The sequence below is a fragment of the Camelus bactrianus genome, chromosome 2 (genome assembly GCF_048773025.1).
Source record: "Camelus bactrianus isolate YW-2024 breed Bactrian camel chromosome 2, ASM4877302v1, whole genome shotgun sequence".
In the NCBI taxonomy this organism is placed as follows: domain Eukaryota; kingdom Metazoa; phylum Chordata; class Mammalia; order Artiodactyla; family Camelidae; genus Camelus; species Camelus bactrianus.
The window spans coordinates 24583921-24602077 of NC_133540.1; the positions used below are offsets into that span (position 1 = coordinate 24583921).

The 18157-nt window shown below is 38.3% G+C and overlaps 1 protein-coding gene across 2 annotated transcripts in view; it reads left to right on the plus strand.

Moving 5' to 3' along the window:
• KLHL2 (kelch like family member 2) overlaps window positions 1-18157 on the plus strand; it is a 113481-nt gene that overhangs the window by 75449 nt on the left and 19875 nt on the right. For both annotated transcript variants that reach the window (XM_074376947.1, XM_074376952.1), the window contains 2 exons: window positions 12488-12597; window positions 16761-16877. In XM_074376947.1, coding sequence (XP_074233048.1) covers window positions 12488-12597; window positions 16761-16877 — 227 coding nt within the window. The remainder of the gene's footprint in view (window positions 1-12487; window positions 12598-16760; window positions 16878-18157) is intronic.

The window sequence follows — 18157 nt, forward strand, 5'->3', positions numbered from 1 at the left end:
ATACCCTAAGGGATCCGGAAGGAAACTTGCTCACTATGCATTGGGCAGTAGGCAGGCAGATGTTGGTCTTGACTGTGGACCCTGATGGGACCTGTGAACCAGTTCCAGCCCCTCTTAGCTGCAGTCTGGGAGCCCCTGGAGAACACTGACCTAGACAGTCCTCCACAGATGAGAGAGCCTTTGTGGAAATCCGGGTTTCCAGAGAAGAAGATTTAGCATTCCACTGGAGCAAGAACAATGGATGCACTAGAGTATGAGAGGAGCAGTTTGCACTTCACCTGCATCACCCCTGCCACATGATGGCACAGCTTAGGGCCAGGAGAGATGCTCCTCTGCCTGTGGTTCAGAAACAAAGGAGAAATACTTTCCCAGACACAGAGACTGAGAGAGTTCTGCCATAAAAGAAATGCTGAAAGGATTTCTTCAAGCTGAAATCAAAGGTTGTGAATTAGTAACATAAAAATGTATGAAAATATACATCACACTGGTAAAGGTAAGTAATAATAAAAATTAAGAATACTCTAATACTCCAAAGTGATGATATAAGATTAAAGGACAAGAGTATTGAAAATAGCTACAATACCCATTATGGCACTTGGGGAGAATTCTTTTTTTTTTTTTTAAACAAATGAGGATTTGTCCCATCACACTGACATCACTCTCTCGTGGTTAGTCCAGAAATTTTGCAAATATCAACAGTGGCACATTAAGCAGACACGTCAAGTCCTGAAAAGAAAGAGGAGAAACAAATACTTATCATCGCTGTGCACCAGGCCCTGAACCAAGTGTAAACCCAGTCTTACTCAACATTGAGTTGCTCACACGTCCAGATTCAACCCTAGATACCAACAGGGAAGGATTTTTTAAAAGAAAGAAAGAAACTCAAAATTGAACCTAAATAATCGTGTTGCACCAAACAACTAAGCCATCGAGTTTGGATACAAACCCGATTCTGTGTGACTGGGGAGGCGGGGACGCTGCCTGGGTGATGGGTAGGGTGCGGTCTGCGCTATCTTGTTGGCTTTCTTAAAGCAGTGCTGCTCTCCGACTAAACCAAGATTATATTCCAAAACATCTTTTGCTATGTTCAGTCAAAAATTATTTTTATCAGGATTTGCAGATACTAACTACTATATATATATATAACAGATAAACAACAAGGTCCTGCTGTACAGCACAGGAAACTCTATTCAATACCTTGTAATAGCCTATAATGAAAAAGAGTATGAAAAGGCATATCTATATATATAACCAAATCACCGTGCTGTACACAAGAAACTAACACAACATTGTAAACCGACTATACTTCCATAATAAAAAATATTCCTAAGCAAAAAAAAAAAAAAAAATAGCTACAATAGTTTGTTAATGAATGCACACTGTAAAAAGAGTTAAATTATTGTACATCAAAAACCGTAAAAGGTTGGGGGAAGTAAAAGGGTCGAGTTTTTGTGTGTGATTAAAGCTAAGTTGTTATCGGCATAAAATAGACTTATATCTATAAGATGTTTTATGTAAGCCTCATGGTAACTACAAAGCAAAAACCTACAGTAGATACACAAAAGATGAAAAGAAGGGAATCAGAGCACACTACTACAGAGAATTTTCACCTTGCTAAGGAAGACAGCAAGAGAGGAAGAAAGGAACAAGGGAACTGCAAAAACAGCCAGAAAACTATAAGATGGAATTAGTAAGGTCTTACCTATGAACAATTAACGCTAAATGTAAATGGATTGAATTCTTCAATTAAAAGGCATGGAGTGGTTGGACGGATTTAAAAACAGAAAAACAAAATACAAGACCCAGCTGTAGGATGCCTCACTTCAGCTTTAAGAGCACACATGGGCTCAACGTAAAAGTTGGAAAAGATATTCTATGCAAGTGGAAACCAAGAGTGCAGGGGTAGCTATACTGATGTCAGACAAAATGGATGTTAAGCCAGAAATGGTAACTAGAGACAGAGAAGGTCATTATATAATGATAAAGGGTTCAATTTGTCAAGAAGAGATAACAGTCATAAATATATATGCACCCAACATGGGAGCACCTGAATATATTAAGAAATACTAGCAGATCTGGAGGGAGAAACAGACAACAATAAAATAATCATAGAGGACTTTAGTACTCCACCTTCAACAATGGATAGATCATCCAGACAGAATATCAACAAGGAAACGTTAGATTTAAACTGCACTCTAGACCAAATGGACCTAACAGACATATTCAGAACATTCCATCCAACAGCAGCAGGATACACACTCTTCTCAAGCACACACACAGCATTCACCAGGATAGACCGTGTGATAGCTTATAAAACAAGTCTTAACAAATTTAAGAAAATTAAAATCATACCAAGTATTTTTTTCTAACCACAATGGTATAATACTAGAAATCAGTAACAGGAGGCAATTGAAAAATTCACAAACATGTGGAAACTAAACACAGTCCTGAACAACCATTGTGTCAAAGAAATCAAAAACGAAATTTAAAAATAGCTTGAAACAAACAAAAATGAAAAGATACCATACTAAAACCTATGAGATTCTGCAAAAGCAGTTCTAAGAGGGAAGTTAACAGATAAATGCCTATATTAAGAAAAAAGATCTCAAACAACCTAATTTTATACATCAAGGAACTAGGAAAAAAAAAAAACAAGCTAAACCCAATGATAACAGAAGGAAGGAAATAATAAAGATCAGAACAGAAATAAATTAAATAGAGACAAGAAAAACAATAGCAAAAAGGTAAATGAAACTAAGGGCCTTTGTTTTTTTTTTAAGGATAAACAGAACTGACAAACCTTTAGCTAGACTTAGAGGCAAAAGAAGACTCAAGTGAATAAAATCAGTATTGGAAGAGGAGACATTACAGCTTTTATACCACAGAAGTTCAGAGGAGTATAAGAGACACATATGTCAACATAACCTAGAAGAAATGGATAAATTCTTTGAAACATGTAAGTTACCAAGGCTGAACCAGAAAATCTGAACAGACCAATAACAAATAAGGAGATTGAATCAGTAATCAAAAACTTCCTAACAAAGCAAAGTTCAGGACCCGATGACTTCACTGGTGAATTCTATCAAATATTTAAAGAAGAAATAACACTAATCCTTCTTCAACTCTTCTGAAACATTGAAGAGGAGGGAGGACTCTCAGATTCATTTTACAAGGCTAGCATTACCTTGATACCAAAGCCAACAAAGGAAATTACAAGAAAACTACAGGCCAATATCGCTGATGAGTATAGACACAAAATTTTCAATCAGATGTTAGCAAACTGAATTTAGCAGCACTTAAAAGGAATCATACACCATGGTCAAGTGGGATTTATCCGCAGAATTAAAAAATGGTTCAATATCTGCAAATCAATAAATGTGGTACACTACTTAATAGAATGAAAGATAAAAATCATACGGTCATCTCAGTCGATGCAGAAAAAAGCATTTGACAAAAAATACAGGATCCTTTCATGAGAAAAGCTCTCAGCAAATTGGGTATAGAAGGAACATGCCTTCGACATAATAATGTCCATGTGTGACAAGCCCATACCTGATACCATACTCAGTAGTGAAAAGTTGAAAGCTTTTCCTCTACGGTCCGGAACAAAACAAGGGTGACTGTCCTTAACACTCCTATTCAGCAAGGTACTGGAAGTCTTAGCCATAGCAGTTAGGCAAGAGAAAGATAGAAAAGGCATCCAGTCAGAAAGGAAGAAGTAAAATTATTTATTTGCATATAATATGATCTTATATGATATGATCTCCACCAAAAAAAATAGTTGGAACTGATCAACAAATTCAGTTGCATGATACAAAATCAGCACACAAATCAGCTGAATTTGTATACACTAACAATGAAATATATGAAACAGAAATAAAACAGTGCCATACACAATAGCATCAAAAATAATAAAATACTTAGGAACAGATTTCTCTAAGGAGGTGAAAGAGCTGTATGTTGAAAACTGTAAGACTTAGATGAAGGAAACTGAAAAAGACACAAATAAATGGAAAGATACCTTGTGTTGATGGGTTGGAAGAATTAATATTGTTAAAATGTCCATACTGTCCAAAGCCATCTGTAGGCTTAATGCAGTCTCTCTCAAAATTCCAATGGTATTTTTCACAGAAATAGAAAAAAAAAATCCTAAAGGCTTAATGGAACCACAAAAGACCCCAAATAGCCAAAACAATTCTTGAGAAAGAAGATGGCATCACACACTTCTGATTTCAAACAAAGGTATGATAATCAAAGCAGGGTGCTGCTGGCATAAATACAGACACATAGACCAGTGGGACAAATTGAGAGCCCAGTAATAACCCCTTGCATATATGACCAACTAATATTTGGCAAAGTATTCGAGAGTATTCAATGAGGGAAGTACATCTCTTTGGTAGATGGTGTTGAAAAGCTGGATAACCACATGCAGAAGAATGAAATTAGACCTCTATCCTATAACACTTAACAAAAATTAACTCAAATAGAATAGGGAATTATACATAAAACCTGAAACCGTAAAACTCCTAAATGGAAACAGGGAGTAAGTTCTTTGACATTAGTCTTGGCAATGATTTTTCAGATATAACACCAGAAGCACAAGTAACAGGAGCAAAAATTAGTAAGTAGGACTACATGAAACTAAAAAGCTTCTGCACAATGAAAGAAATAATCACCAAAACGAAAAGGCAACCTACAAAATGGGAAAAAAATTCACAAATTGTATATCTAGTGAGGGGTTAATATCTAAAATATATAGTGAACTCGTGTAACACAGTAACAAAGCATAATTACTATTCCTTTTTTGTGTTGAGAACATTTCAAATTGACTCTCCTAGCAACTTTCAACTGTGTAATGTGTTATCGTTAATGGTAATCACCACACAGTAGGTTAGATGCCCAGAGCTTACTCATCTTACAACTGGAAGGTTGTGCCCTCTTACCTACGTATCCCTATTTTCCTAACCCCTCCAAGCCCTGGTAACTGCCACACTCTACTCTCTGTTTCTACGATTTTGGCTGTTTTAAATTTCACATGTAAGTGATATCACATAGTATTTGTCTTTATCTGACTTATTTCACTTAGTATAATGTCCTCAAGTTTTGTTCATGTTGTTACAAATGGTACAATTTTTTTTTCCCGTTGTGGGTGTGGGGGTGTGTATGTTGTCACATCTTTTTTCATTCATTTGTTGACACAGGTTGTTTCTGCATCTTGGCTATTGTGAATAATGCTGCAGTGAACACAAACATACAGATATCTCTTCAAGATTTGATTTCATTTCCTTCAAATATATACCAGAAGTGGGATTGCTGTTTTATTTTTACTTTTTTGAGGGACTTCCATACTGTTTTCCATAGTGGCTGCTCCAGTTTACATTCCCACCAACAGTGCACAAGGGTCCAGTTTTTCTCCATCCTCATCAATCTCTTGTCTTTGTGATGATAGCCATTCTGACCGTTGTCAGGTGATCTCTCACTGTGGTTTTGATTTGCATTTTCTCTGATGATTAGTGATGTTGAGCATCTTTTCATATGCCTGTTGGCCATTTGTATGTCTTCTTTGGAAAAATGTATATGCAGATCCTCTACCCATTTTTTTAATTGGATTGGTTTTTTTGCTGTTTAGTTGTAGGAGTTATTTTTATATTTTTGATATTAACACCTTATCAGATATGTGATCTGCAAGTCATTTTCTCCTATTCCTGTAGGCTGCTTTTTCACTCTGTTGACTGGATCCTTTGATATACAAAATTTTTAAGTTTGGTGTAGTCTCATTTTGTTTTTGCTTTGGTTGCCTATGCTTTTGGTGTCATATATAAGACATAAGAAAAATTGCCAAGTCAAACATCATGAAGTTTTTCCCTCGTGTTTTCTTCCAGAGTTTTATAGTTTAGGGTCTTAGGTTTAGGCCTATAATCCCTTTTGGATTAATTTTTGTGTAAGTATGAGATCAGAGCCCACCTTCAATTTTTTGCACGTGAGTATCCAGTTTCCCAACATAATTTTTTGAAGACACTGTTCTTTCCTCTTCAAGTGGCAACCTTATCAAAGATCATTTGACTGTATACACAAGTGTATTGAAAGGTGTACATTGAAAAAGTCTCCCTTTTTCCCTTGTCCTTCATCCCCCCTCACCCTCTGCAAAGGTAATCACTAGTGTTAGTTTTTGGTTTTTATGTTTTGGGTTTGGGGGGTTGGGGAGGCTAGATAATTGGTTCACATGGTTCACATAACAATACAACGTACAAAGCTATCCACTGAAAAAATTTGTTTCCATGCCTGTCTTACTTCCCTCTTCCTTAAGTATACCCTCTTCTATAGGTAATTGTTTTTATTAGTTCCTTTTATAGCTTTCCAGTGTGCATGAATCTATAGTGTTATTGTTACCGAATCCAAACTTGTTCTTCTTACGGCCCGACAGGCCAATAAATCGGGAGACGAGGTGGCAAGGAATAGCAACTTTATTCAAAAAGTCAGCAGGCAGAGAAGAGGGCAGACTAATGAACATCCTGGAGAACCTTATCCAAGTCAGAATTCAGTCTCCTTTTATACTAAGAAGGAGAGGGGTTGTGGTTGGTTGTTGCAGAATTCTTGGTATAGGAATCCAGAATCCTTTGTCCTTGCAGCTGTCCACCTATGTCAGGTCATCGTGCCTCTGCAAACCTCGAACAAGACAAATGTTATTCTCTGTTCTGCAACTTTTAATCTCTCTGTGCATTGGAAAGCATTATACTCTTAAAGGTCAGGGCCTTGAGAATGGGCTATTTTATATATTTCAAGGCTGTAGGCAGTGTTCTTTTACAAAATGTGCAGAACCAGCATGACGAAGCACAGACAACAGAGCACAAGGTCAGAGCGAAAGGAACAGTCAAATATGGAGTCAGATTTGTTCTTCCCTGTTACATTATCCTTCCCTTTTCTTACACAAAAGGTAGCCAACGTGCTGTATACTCTGTTCTGTGCCCTTTTTCTCTCAAATTGACAGTATTTCCTGAAGCTGTTTTCACAGCATGAGCTTTCTTGTTCTTTTTTATAGATGCAGACTATTCCATTGTATAGTTGTACTGTTTTAACTAATTTCAACTGGCGAACTCTTTTTTTTTTTGCAGTTATTAAAAACAGTGCTGCGGTCAGTGTGCTCTTTAATAAGTGGTCAGGTGCACTTGTAGGATGATTTCAGTATTGCTCTCTGGAGAGCTTGTACTGATTTATTTATATTCCTGCCAGCAGTATGAAATAGTACACTGTTTCATTTAGTAGGGTTTTGTTTTGTTTTGTTTTGTTTTTTTGTTTTGTTTTTAATTTTGTCCTTCATGGTTTTGTGGCTTGAGGCCAAGGAAGAAATGTTCATATCATGTCATTTTTATTGGCAGCAGTGGTAATATGAGAGCATTTAACAAGAGGAACTAAGCATCAGAGAGACAAATAATGATTTATATCGAGAACATATAAAATGACAGATGGGCAGCTCTGACCTTCTTGTCTTCCCACGGAGTCCCTGTGAACCAATTTCTATCCAAACATGTTTTCAATTGCTTTTGGTACCTAGAAATTTGAATACGTGTGTAGGAATCTTAAAATTGAGATTTGCCGCTGTCAGTCATGCCAGAGTTCATGTTATTTTAATGTTTTTGAAAACACATGTAAAATTTTACTGATTCATTAAAGGGATTGTTCGGAGGCCATGATACTTTTTAAATATGTGTTGGAGAAATGGCTTGCCCTGTAGCCAGTGTCTCACATTAGATGACTAAAATTTGTGACCTCCCCTCACACAAAGATCTTCCTTCTGAGGTGGTCAGGAGTTTCCCTTTATAAATGTGGTTCAGATTTTGTATATTCCCGTAAAAACTTTGTAAAGCTCCTTTTGCTCTTACAAGTTTGACATCAGGATTTTATTTTTCCCTCTAACATATATAGACTTAAACTTTTTCCCATTCAGATGACAAGAGTTACTTTATTTTAGTTCAAGAGAATTGGTTATAGGTACTTTTAATATATGTTTTAAGTTTAATGTATGCTATTATATATACACTTTTAACATAGGCAACCTTTAGTGTTTTTAGTTTGATACGAAGTGAACTGGTTGAAGTGTTAAGGTCGGTAGGATCATATGCAGAGCAAGCCTGGGCTGAGAAACAGTAGGAGACGCAGGCTGAGGCATCGGAACACTGAAACAGCAGAAGACATTCTGGAAACAGTGAATGAGGGTCGGGCCAAGGATAGTGGCCCTGGGTAGTCATGAACCCTGCTGGGTTGTGGGATGAAGTCAGGCCACATGCACTGTGTGAGCTGCTGTAGGTAAGCGGGTGGAGTCTTCAGGTTGAGTGGGAAGGAGCAGTAAAATGCTCAGATTATTCACAGGACAACTTTGTGCAACCAAAAAATTTCAAAGTATCACTCGTGCCCCGGAGTGCCTTCCCGTGACTGAGCTGGTCATCTGGTGCATCTGGGTGCATCGGGCGTGTTGCAGCAACAGTCCGACCAAGCTGCTGTCAGTTAGCACAGCAGAATATTTGAATGCTCGTACTGTTGCTGTAAATAGATGAAAGGCAGGCCTTACAGTGAACTAATTTACAACTGATGCCAAACATGCCTTCATGTTTAGTGATGCACCACGCATTTCCCAGGCCCTCTCCAAAGAAAATATAATACAGAGGGAGGGCTGAACATTAGATTCCAGCACTGAGAGGTTTCACTAAGTTGTTCAGGTAGAAAGTAGAATGTATGTGAGGGTTGGAACTATTTAAAGATTTGTATATGTGTGCAGTGACATTTTCTTTGAACATTTCTTCTTTCTCCACTTTTCGTTTAGACTAGTGTTTTGGTAATTGGTGAGGGGGATGGGGTTCATTTGTTTGAATAACAGCTATGTTATGGTTTTGACAGTATAGTTGTTCCAGTGTATTCCTGGGGGACTGGTTCCAGGAGCCCCGCTGATACCAGCATCCGCGGATGCGCAAGTCCTCTGTATAAAATGCTGGAGGATGAATACAGTTGGGTTTCACAGCCACGGATAGGAGAGGGCCAACCGTACAGTTGTAATAGTTGACTGTATTCCGTGCCCTCTTAACTTCCCTTTATCACTAGTAAAGAGCACTCAATGAATTGAGAGCCCAGACTTGACTTCAGATAGAGTTTACTAGTGTCCTTATTTCTAAATTAATGTAATTGCTAATTTTTTTTAAAAAAACCACCAGATTTGCTTTTTTAGCAAGTCTGTTTTTCATATTGATGAGACAGAGTCTAGGGTAACTCATACAGTCATGATATAGAGAAGTTATGTTCTCTTTGTTGTGTTTGTTACCACTAGAGATTTTTCCTGCAATGAGAAGTATGAGGAGGCTAGGAGTCTCTTTGGTTCAGATTTTAAAATTGTAAAGAAGCTTGGTGCAAAATCATTATAGACCTATGTTTGGAAGTGAAAATATTTTATGAGTAGGAAAAAGAGGTTTGTATGCACTTGTCTTTTGTTCAGGAGCTACTGTGTATTTATCTTTGAATTTCCAAGTTGCTGTCATAAACATTTTTTAATTTATATACTGTTGCCAGATTTTCACTAAAATGAATTTATCTCTTAATATTTGGGAACTTCAAATATAAAGAATCTCTTTAATGTTTTTCTTATGTTCATTCTTTAAAAAGCAAATCCGGCCACTGAAGAAAAGTTTTTCCTTATTTTTTATACGTAAAGACTTTTGAAATATTTTTTATGTAAATGTTGTGTGAGGTGAGGAAATAGTAGGATCATATTCAGATGTAGAAAGGACCCTTGTAATTAATTATGGTGATTTATTAAAATCTGTAACCCTATTTAAAATTTACACTAGGTTTTAAAGTACTGTTGTGATGTAATATTGTAATAACTAGATAAATTAAAACTAATAAATTATAAGAAATATAAAAATAGTAAATTATAAGGACTAGGTATATGTTAAAAATGTATATTTAAATTTAACCTTTAGTTGGTATTTTTTCAAATACCCATTTTACTTTTTTCCAGTTTGACTTTTGATTACAGATTCAGTTACAAATTAATCATTCATGTTGTTCTTCAATAGTGCATTTTTGGACTAATACTCTTGATGTATTTGTTAGAGCACTTGTAGGTTTATAGACAAATGGGGTGGGCAGTGCCAAGTTCTTCCTGTATGGTCCCTCTCCCTATGGTTTCTATTAACGTCTTGCTTTAGTGTGGTGCATTTGTTACAATGAGCCAGTACTGACTGATACGTTATTATTAACTGAAGTCCTGGTGTATGTTAGGGTGCACTGTGTTGTACATTCTGTGGGTTTTGACCCGTGTATACTGACGTGCATCCACCATTATCCTCAAGCTCAGGTTCTTTCCTCTGTCGTGTCCAGTCTACTAATAAACCCATCAAAGGCATTCTTCATTTTCCTCACCGTGTTTCTGATCTCTAGCATTTCTTCTTGGTTCTCTCTTAGAAGTTCCATCCCTCTGTTCATATTACCCATCTGTTCTTGCGTGCTGTCTACTTTACCCATTAGGCCCCCTTCGTATATTTATCATAGTTGTTTTAAATTGTGTTTTAAATTTCCGCTCTGGTAAATCCAGCATCCTGGCCATGTCTGGTTCTGATGCTTGCTCTGTCTCTTCAAGTTGTGTTTTTGCCTTTTGGAATGCCTTGTAATTTTTTCTTGATAGCCAGACCAGTGAAAGGAACTGCTGTAAACAGGCCTTTCATGCAGTGGTGGTGAGGTGTGGGAGGGCAGCCTTCTGTGGCCCTGTGATTAGGTCTCAGTTTGTTAGTGAGCCTGTGGCTCTGGACTGTGGAACCTCACAAGTATTTCTCAGGTTTCTCACTCCCTCCCGAGGCGGGACAGGATGGCTGGAGTGGGCGGGAGTTGGGTGTTTCCCTTCCTCGGGTCAGTTACGCTCTGAAAAACTAGCTTCTGCTGAGGGCAGGCATGGTTAAGAACAGTACTTTGGATATTTCAAATTATTTCATTTTTCCTCCTCACTCCAAAAGCCAGAGGGGATTTTGCTCTGATATTTACTGTGGGAACTGGGTCAACCTCCTAGATGTAAATCTCACTGTATTGTGAGGATCCTTCTATGACTGAGCCCCGCTGAAGTTTTAAATCTCAGAGTGTCCATGCTGAGGCTTCCTGCCCTGGCACGAGTTCCCACGTGGAATCTGCTTGTGACTCTCTGCCCCTCAGCTGCGGCTCCCAGTATTCTCCTGTTGCTCTCCCCAGCCTTGAGGGCATGGGTCTGCCCTGTGTCCACTGAAAGGGAAGCCGACTAATCCTTTTTATGGTGTGTTGAAACACGTATTTGAAATGAATCTTTTATTTCATTTTAGAAAAGCCTTTTTAAAAAAATTACTATTAGAATTTGGTTAGTTGTAAAGACCCAGAAAATACCTACAACTTCTGGCAGGTCTTTACTTTAGACTGCAGGGATTGTAATACAGTAAGAGCAAGATCTGAATCCTCACTCGTTACCACGCACAGATCTAGGTGCTTGTAAACAATTTATTTAATCCTCACAGCATTAATACCTTAATACCTCTTGTTAGGTAAGGTATTTTTATTACCTAACCCTAATGTACAGACGAGGAAACCAAGGCTTAGAGAAATTACAAAACTTGTCCAAGGGTTTACAGGCTAGCACATGGCAGAGCTGGGATTCCACCACCACCTTTCCTTGTGAGCTCACACTTTAAAATGACAGCTGGGCTTGCGGGAAAGGATACTTTGTAAATATATATATATTTTCTTAAGTTTTAAAGTCATGGATTATACTAATAGCTCCCACTTCCCCCACCTTTGAGGAGTTGGGTATATTTGTGAAATTAAAGAGAGTCCCCTCCCCCAAGTATTTTAAGAATTACTAATTTCACTGGTTTCTGGAAAGGGGTTGAGAGTATAAAACAGTGTAACTTAATTCCTAAAAAAGCTGCTTACATGGAATTCAGAACTATCTATATTATAGACTAGTTCTGCTCTTTTTAAATGATGGTCATATATTCAGATGGACCAGTGTTTAAGATTTCTTTGTTTAGTTTAATCTTTAGTTTTCAAATTAAGCAGCTTTCCCTCTTTATCCCATTATGTTCTAAAGCTCTCTGTTTTACCTAATAAAGTCAAGTGTGTGAATGTACTTTATCTGATTTATGTAAACAAAAGGTTTTACAAATTTTAATACTGATAGTCCTACGACCATGTAAGGAATAGATATTTAACTCTAAAATACCACCTTATGAAACAGTAGTGATTCAGCTGCGTGAACAGTAAGGCTGCCTTCCTGCAGGTGCTTTCCCTTTGTCACTCAGGGACAGACCACTTCCCCAGGTGAGTTGTCTGGGTTCCTCTTGCTAGTTCTTGCCTTAAGGAAGTACACTTGGTTTTCTCACTCATTGGTTAGATTAAGAAAAGCCTCTTCTTTTTTAAGCAGTTTAAAATGATAATAGTGGAATGCTGGTGTTAATGGATTTTCTCTGTAATCTCCAAACAGAGCAGCACTTTGCAGACGTCGTGCTCAGTGAGGAGTTTCTCAACCTCGGCATTGAGCAAGTGTGCAGCTTAATCTCAAGTGACAAACTTACCATTTCTTCAGAAGAGAAGGTGAGTGTAGTTTTCTTTTCCTAGTATACAGTGACACCGTATTTTTCCTTTTGCTTTGTTTTGTAACTTTGTGATCCTGTATGTGTAGTGACAGCCAGTGATCTTTGATCTGAAAGTTGAGAAACGCAGCCAGTTGACTAGTTGGTTGTGTAAATGACCATGTGTCCTCACTGCCAAGGAGCTTCCCAAAATCAGACGCCAGGGTTTTGTACTTGACCCACAGCAGGAGCCTGCACACATTAAACGGTCTGAAACAGGGACCTTCGGGGAACTGGCTTTCTCCCCACAGCTAGACACCTGAAAGAACTGTGATGTAAACACAATGTTCTCAAGCCAAGTGATTTCACCACCTTGTGAGTTGGAAGAAGTCACCCAGGGTGGCCAAGTTTAGCTACTCCAGACTGAGCCTCTTCCTTTAGATTTGGCCCTTGCAGCTCACACCCCACCCTCCCCGGGCTTCCTTCTCCCCTTCAGAGCCTGTGCAGCTGCTTCGTCTGGTTGGGGCCTCTGTCTCTCTGCACTTGGGGTTGCCTTTGTCAGCCACCCGATCACTGGAGAGAGAAGCTTCTCTTTATGGATTTGTTCTTTCAGTAGGTATTATAGCCTGTGGAAATCAGGGCACAAAAGCTTATGAACATCTTGCATTCTAAGGGAAGTGGGCCGGAAAGAGAAAGAAAAATGCCGTATGATATCACTTACATGTGGAATCTAAAAACAAAAAACAAACAAACAAAAGGACACAAATGAACTACTTATTATTTATAACCTAGATGATTGATTTCTTGAGTATATTTCTTGAATATAAGCATATTTGACTGTCCTTTATGATTGGATTACCACATTCTGTTGATTCTTTGTGGTTGGCTTTATTCCTTTGATAACTATGTAAGTTTAAAAAACTAAAGCTCTAATCTCTTCTTAGAAACAATGATCAGTACATATATATAAACTACAAATGTGTGCAGTAAACTGTACATATGTTTTACATGCAATATAATGTATATGTACAAACTAATAATTCTACCTAATAAAACTGAAAAAGGAAAAAAATACGCTGCATTTGGAGGAATTAAAATTTGAGTTTTTCCTTTGTGTGCTTTCCATGTAAAGTTGTATAAACTTTAGTTCTCTTCCCCAAGGATATTCATCCTACCTGGGGGCAGAAAGACACATTTCTTTTAATACGATATATGAAAAAGTAAGTGCAAGTGTTTGTGAGATGTACAATCTTAGCACCCTAGAAATACAGAGGAGAGGAAGACACTACTGTTTGTATTTAGTGGACACACTTTGAGTACCTACTATGAGCAGACAGTGCCGTGGAGTGCTAGATATGAGAAGATTAACAAAATAAAATTCTTTACTCGTGGCTGGAGGAACAACTGGTGGGGTAACAGATGATCACAGACTGCTGTGGGGCCCAGTAGGAGCATTTAATCATTCCTGGGATAGAGATGGGAGGTCAGTGTGGCTCAGATGTGTGATGCAAGTTTTTAAAGTGAGTATGAGTTTGCCAGCGAAATAAGGGTGAGTGAGAATGGGAAGGGCAGTCCAGGCAGAGGGAACAGAATATGTAAGTGTAAAAGGTGTGAGAGAATGAGTGCATTCAGTTGGTTCGGTGAGATTAGAGTTCAGACCGTGTTGGCAGAGTGGTAGGAGATAAAATGGGAAGATGACATAAGGTACCTTCTCAGCCACATTAAAGAAAATCGATTTTATCCCAGTGATGATGAGGCTGTGACAGGAGGAGGATGGCATGATGATAGCTGCACTGTGGAAATGTCACAGAAGCTGTTCTGGTTTTCTCCTGCTGTGTAACAACCGTCCCAAAATGTAGTGACATAAAATAACCATATTATGCTCATGATTCGTGGGCAGGATTCACACAGGGCACACAGGGACAGCTTGTCTCTGCTCTGCTCCCCAGTGCCCAGAGCTGCAGCTGGGCTGGCTTGAAAGGCTGGAGACATGGCTCTGTGTGGTTCTCCTGGAGCATATACCTGAGGCATCAGTCCTTCTGCACATGGCATCTTGTGTGCCTGGAACATCTGGGTGGTCCCTTCACTCACTTGTCTGGCTCCTGGGCTGGGGCTGGTTGGCATCTCTCTCCCGTTCCCTCTCCCCTTCCTCTGTGACTAGCTTGGGTCTCTTGTAGCTTGTCATCTCCAGTAATCAGCCTTCTTACATGACTTCTGGCTTCCCCCAAATGAGCATTTCAAGAGACCAGAGAGAAAGCTGAAAGGTGTCTTACGACCCAGCTTCAGAAGCCCCACAGCACAGCCTCCACTGCCACCTGTGGGCTACCCAGGACCAGCTCCCACTCCCTGGGGGCGGGCACTCGTAAGGTGTGGAGACCACAGAGGTGTTTAGTAAGGACCATTTCTGGAGAGTGGCTACCAAGTAGTTCTGTGTAGAGTGGACCAAAAGTGGGGCGAGGGTCAGACAAGAGGACACTGGAGTTACCAGAGAGCACAGGGTCTGATGTAGGGTGGTAGAAACAGGAGTGGAGAAGAGAGGGCAGAGCAGAGAAGCAGTGAGGAGCCGGGACTGAGAGGACCCTCTGTCTCTAGCATCTGACACATAGACATACTCAGGTGCTGACTGAATTAATTACAGAGGTATGTTAATTATAATGTAGATTATTTTTAGTTTCTTGCTTAATTCCTACATCAAAATAACCTATTTTTTGCTCCCAGTTATCTGCTTAGATATCATCTAGCATTTTCTACAACCCTTTAAAGATTATTGGGTTATATATTCATCAGTCTGGAAGGGAATTATATAGTCAAATTCTGTCTTCATATTTGTTTATTAAGCTTTCTCATAGATATATGTTGTAATTCCCTTATTGTTTGGATTTTTAATTCAAAATATTACATTTAGTACATTCTACTATTGTGACAAGAGTTATTGTAGTCTACAGACCCTCGGTTTAGAAGTATCTGATCCAACATTTGTTTGTAGGTTTCCTGAGGAAAAATCCAAAAATGAATTGTTAAGAGTGCATGATTTTCTTTCCAGATATCACTTTGCTTTATTATCTTGGGTGCTTTATTTCAAAGGGACTTGAGATTTTAATCTATAAGTAAGTAGAGCCAAATTCAATTTGAAAACATTGTCAACAGTGAATTAGATCATATATCATCAGATCATCACTGCTACCACTAAAATTCAAGATCAGATATTGTACTTGGTGAAATGCGTAGTAAATAACAAGTAAAAAGTATTCACTAAGCACATAAAAGTACTTAATAAAGTACCTACTAAATTAAAAGTAGATATACCATATGATCCAGCAATCCCACTTCTGGGTATATATCCAGAGGAAATACAAGCAGAATCCTGAAGAGATATCTGCACTCTCATGTTTGCTGTGGCGTTTTTCACAGTAGCCAAGATGTGGAGGCAACTGAGTGTCCATCAGTGGATGAAAGGATAGAGGAGAAGTGGTATATATATGCCATGGGATGTTATTCAGCCATAAAAAGAAGAAAACCTTCCATTGTGACAACATGGATAGACCTTGAGGGCATTATGCTATGTGAAATTAGTCAGAGAAACACATACTGTGTGATCTCACTTGTATGCAGACTCTAAATAAGTAGAACTCATAGAAACAGAGTTGAGTGGTGGTTACCAGGCGCTGGGGGTGGGGGAATTGAAGGGATGTCAGTCAAAGGGTACCATCTTCTAGTTATAAGATGAATAAGTTCTAGACATGTGATGTACAGCATGGTGACTACAGTTAACAATACTGTATTACATACTCGAAAGTTGCTGAGGGTAGATCATTAATGTTCTAACCACAAAAAAGAAATGACAGTTATGTGACATGATGCAGGTGTTAGCTAAAGCTGTGGTCGTCATCATTTTGTCACATATATCAAGTCAACATGTTGTCCACTTTAAACTTAGTGTTATCTGTTAATTTTATCTCAATAAAGCTGGAAAAAAAATTAAGTACTTACTAAGTACCAAATTAAAAAAACAGAAAGAAGTGGTTTTTTAAGTATATCACAAGTCAGGATTTGAAAAATTTGAGCCATGGATTAGACTTTTGTCTTGGTGAGAGTTGTGTATAAATGTAGTCTCGTCATATTTTATTCATATGACTTGGTATATAAGTGATTACTTATTTTTCTTTTCCCCATATTTTCTGCAAGGTATTTGAAGCAGTCATAGCTTGGGTGAATCATGACAAAGATGTAAGGCAAGAATTTATGGCTCGGCTGATGGAACATGTACGGTTACCGTTGCTTCCTCGGGAATATTTAGTTCAGGTAAAAGCGTATGAAAACACATCAGTACACGTCGCACCGTGTCAGTGGGCTGACAGCACGTAGATTCCTGACACACAGTGGCAAGAGCTGCAGGACACAGGGCTGGGAGGCCCAGGGCAGAGGACCAGAAACACAGCTCCAGTCCTGACAGCTGCTCATTCTTGGGCTCCTGCCTGCTCTTACGAGTTTGGTCCTCCCGTTTCTGATTTGTGTGAGCGAGTACTAGAGCTTATTCAGCTGGTACTTGTGGTGATTTAAGTCTGTGTAAATAAATACACTGTGGTTCCATATCACTGCTCTGCATCTCCTCGGCTTCCCTTTTGGTGGCCTCCTCTGGTTGCCCTGTAGAAGTAGAATTTTGTCATTCAACCCAATGTTTCATTTTCCTTCATAATTTCACAGTGACATGCATTTGGTTTCTGTCTTTATTTCTAAGGTGGGGAAAACCAGGTTATTTGAAATGAATAGCAATAAATGGATTTTTAGTAGTCTCAGAACAATTTTAAATTCACTGTTTTATTATTAGCATCCTACTAAGGATATTTCAGTATTTTAATTTATAATTGAAAGCATCTAATGGAAATTTTTTAATTGAATGAAAGGTTCTTTAAATTCTGTGGTGCTTTACAATTTTCAAAAGTTTCACACACATGATTTCATATAATCCCATAATAACCCTCTTTTTCCTCCCCTACCCTTGTATTGACCCCCCTTCCCTCTCCCCACTGGTACCACTGTATTAGGAGATTAGATCTGAGCATTTTAGAATTTCTTGAAGCCTCATTATTTGTTGTAATCATTGGTACTCTGCTTTTAAGAAATGAATAGAAAAAAACCTGTCCTGCACTTAAGGTTGGGGGTAGCAAGGACAAGGTTTATTTTGATGTGGGCACATTGTATGAAGTATTTTGAATCCCTTTTCTGGCTATTGTATTTGCCTTCTTTGGTTTGAAAAAGATGTCTTTAATTTATAAATATTGCCTCCCCCACCTGAGGGACTCATTATCTAAATTTTCTTATTTTTCTTACTATTTAGCTTGATGTTTAAAGGTAAGAAATAAGTGAACATAATGTTATGTAAAGATGATTCTATAGCTGACATTGAAGTATATCATTGTCACTGCAGTTCTTCTTTATTACTTGTATATGTTTTTCTGTTGCAGACCAGATACTCAAGCATCTTCTGGCATCATTTCCTTTTCTCTCAGTGATATTTATAAACTTTTCCTCTGTAACTTTTAGACTGAGCAAGAGAGGATAGTTACTGCTTTTTTCCTCTT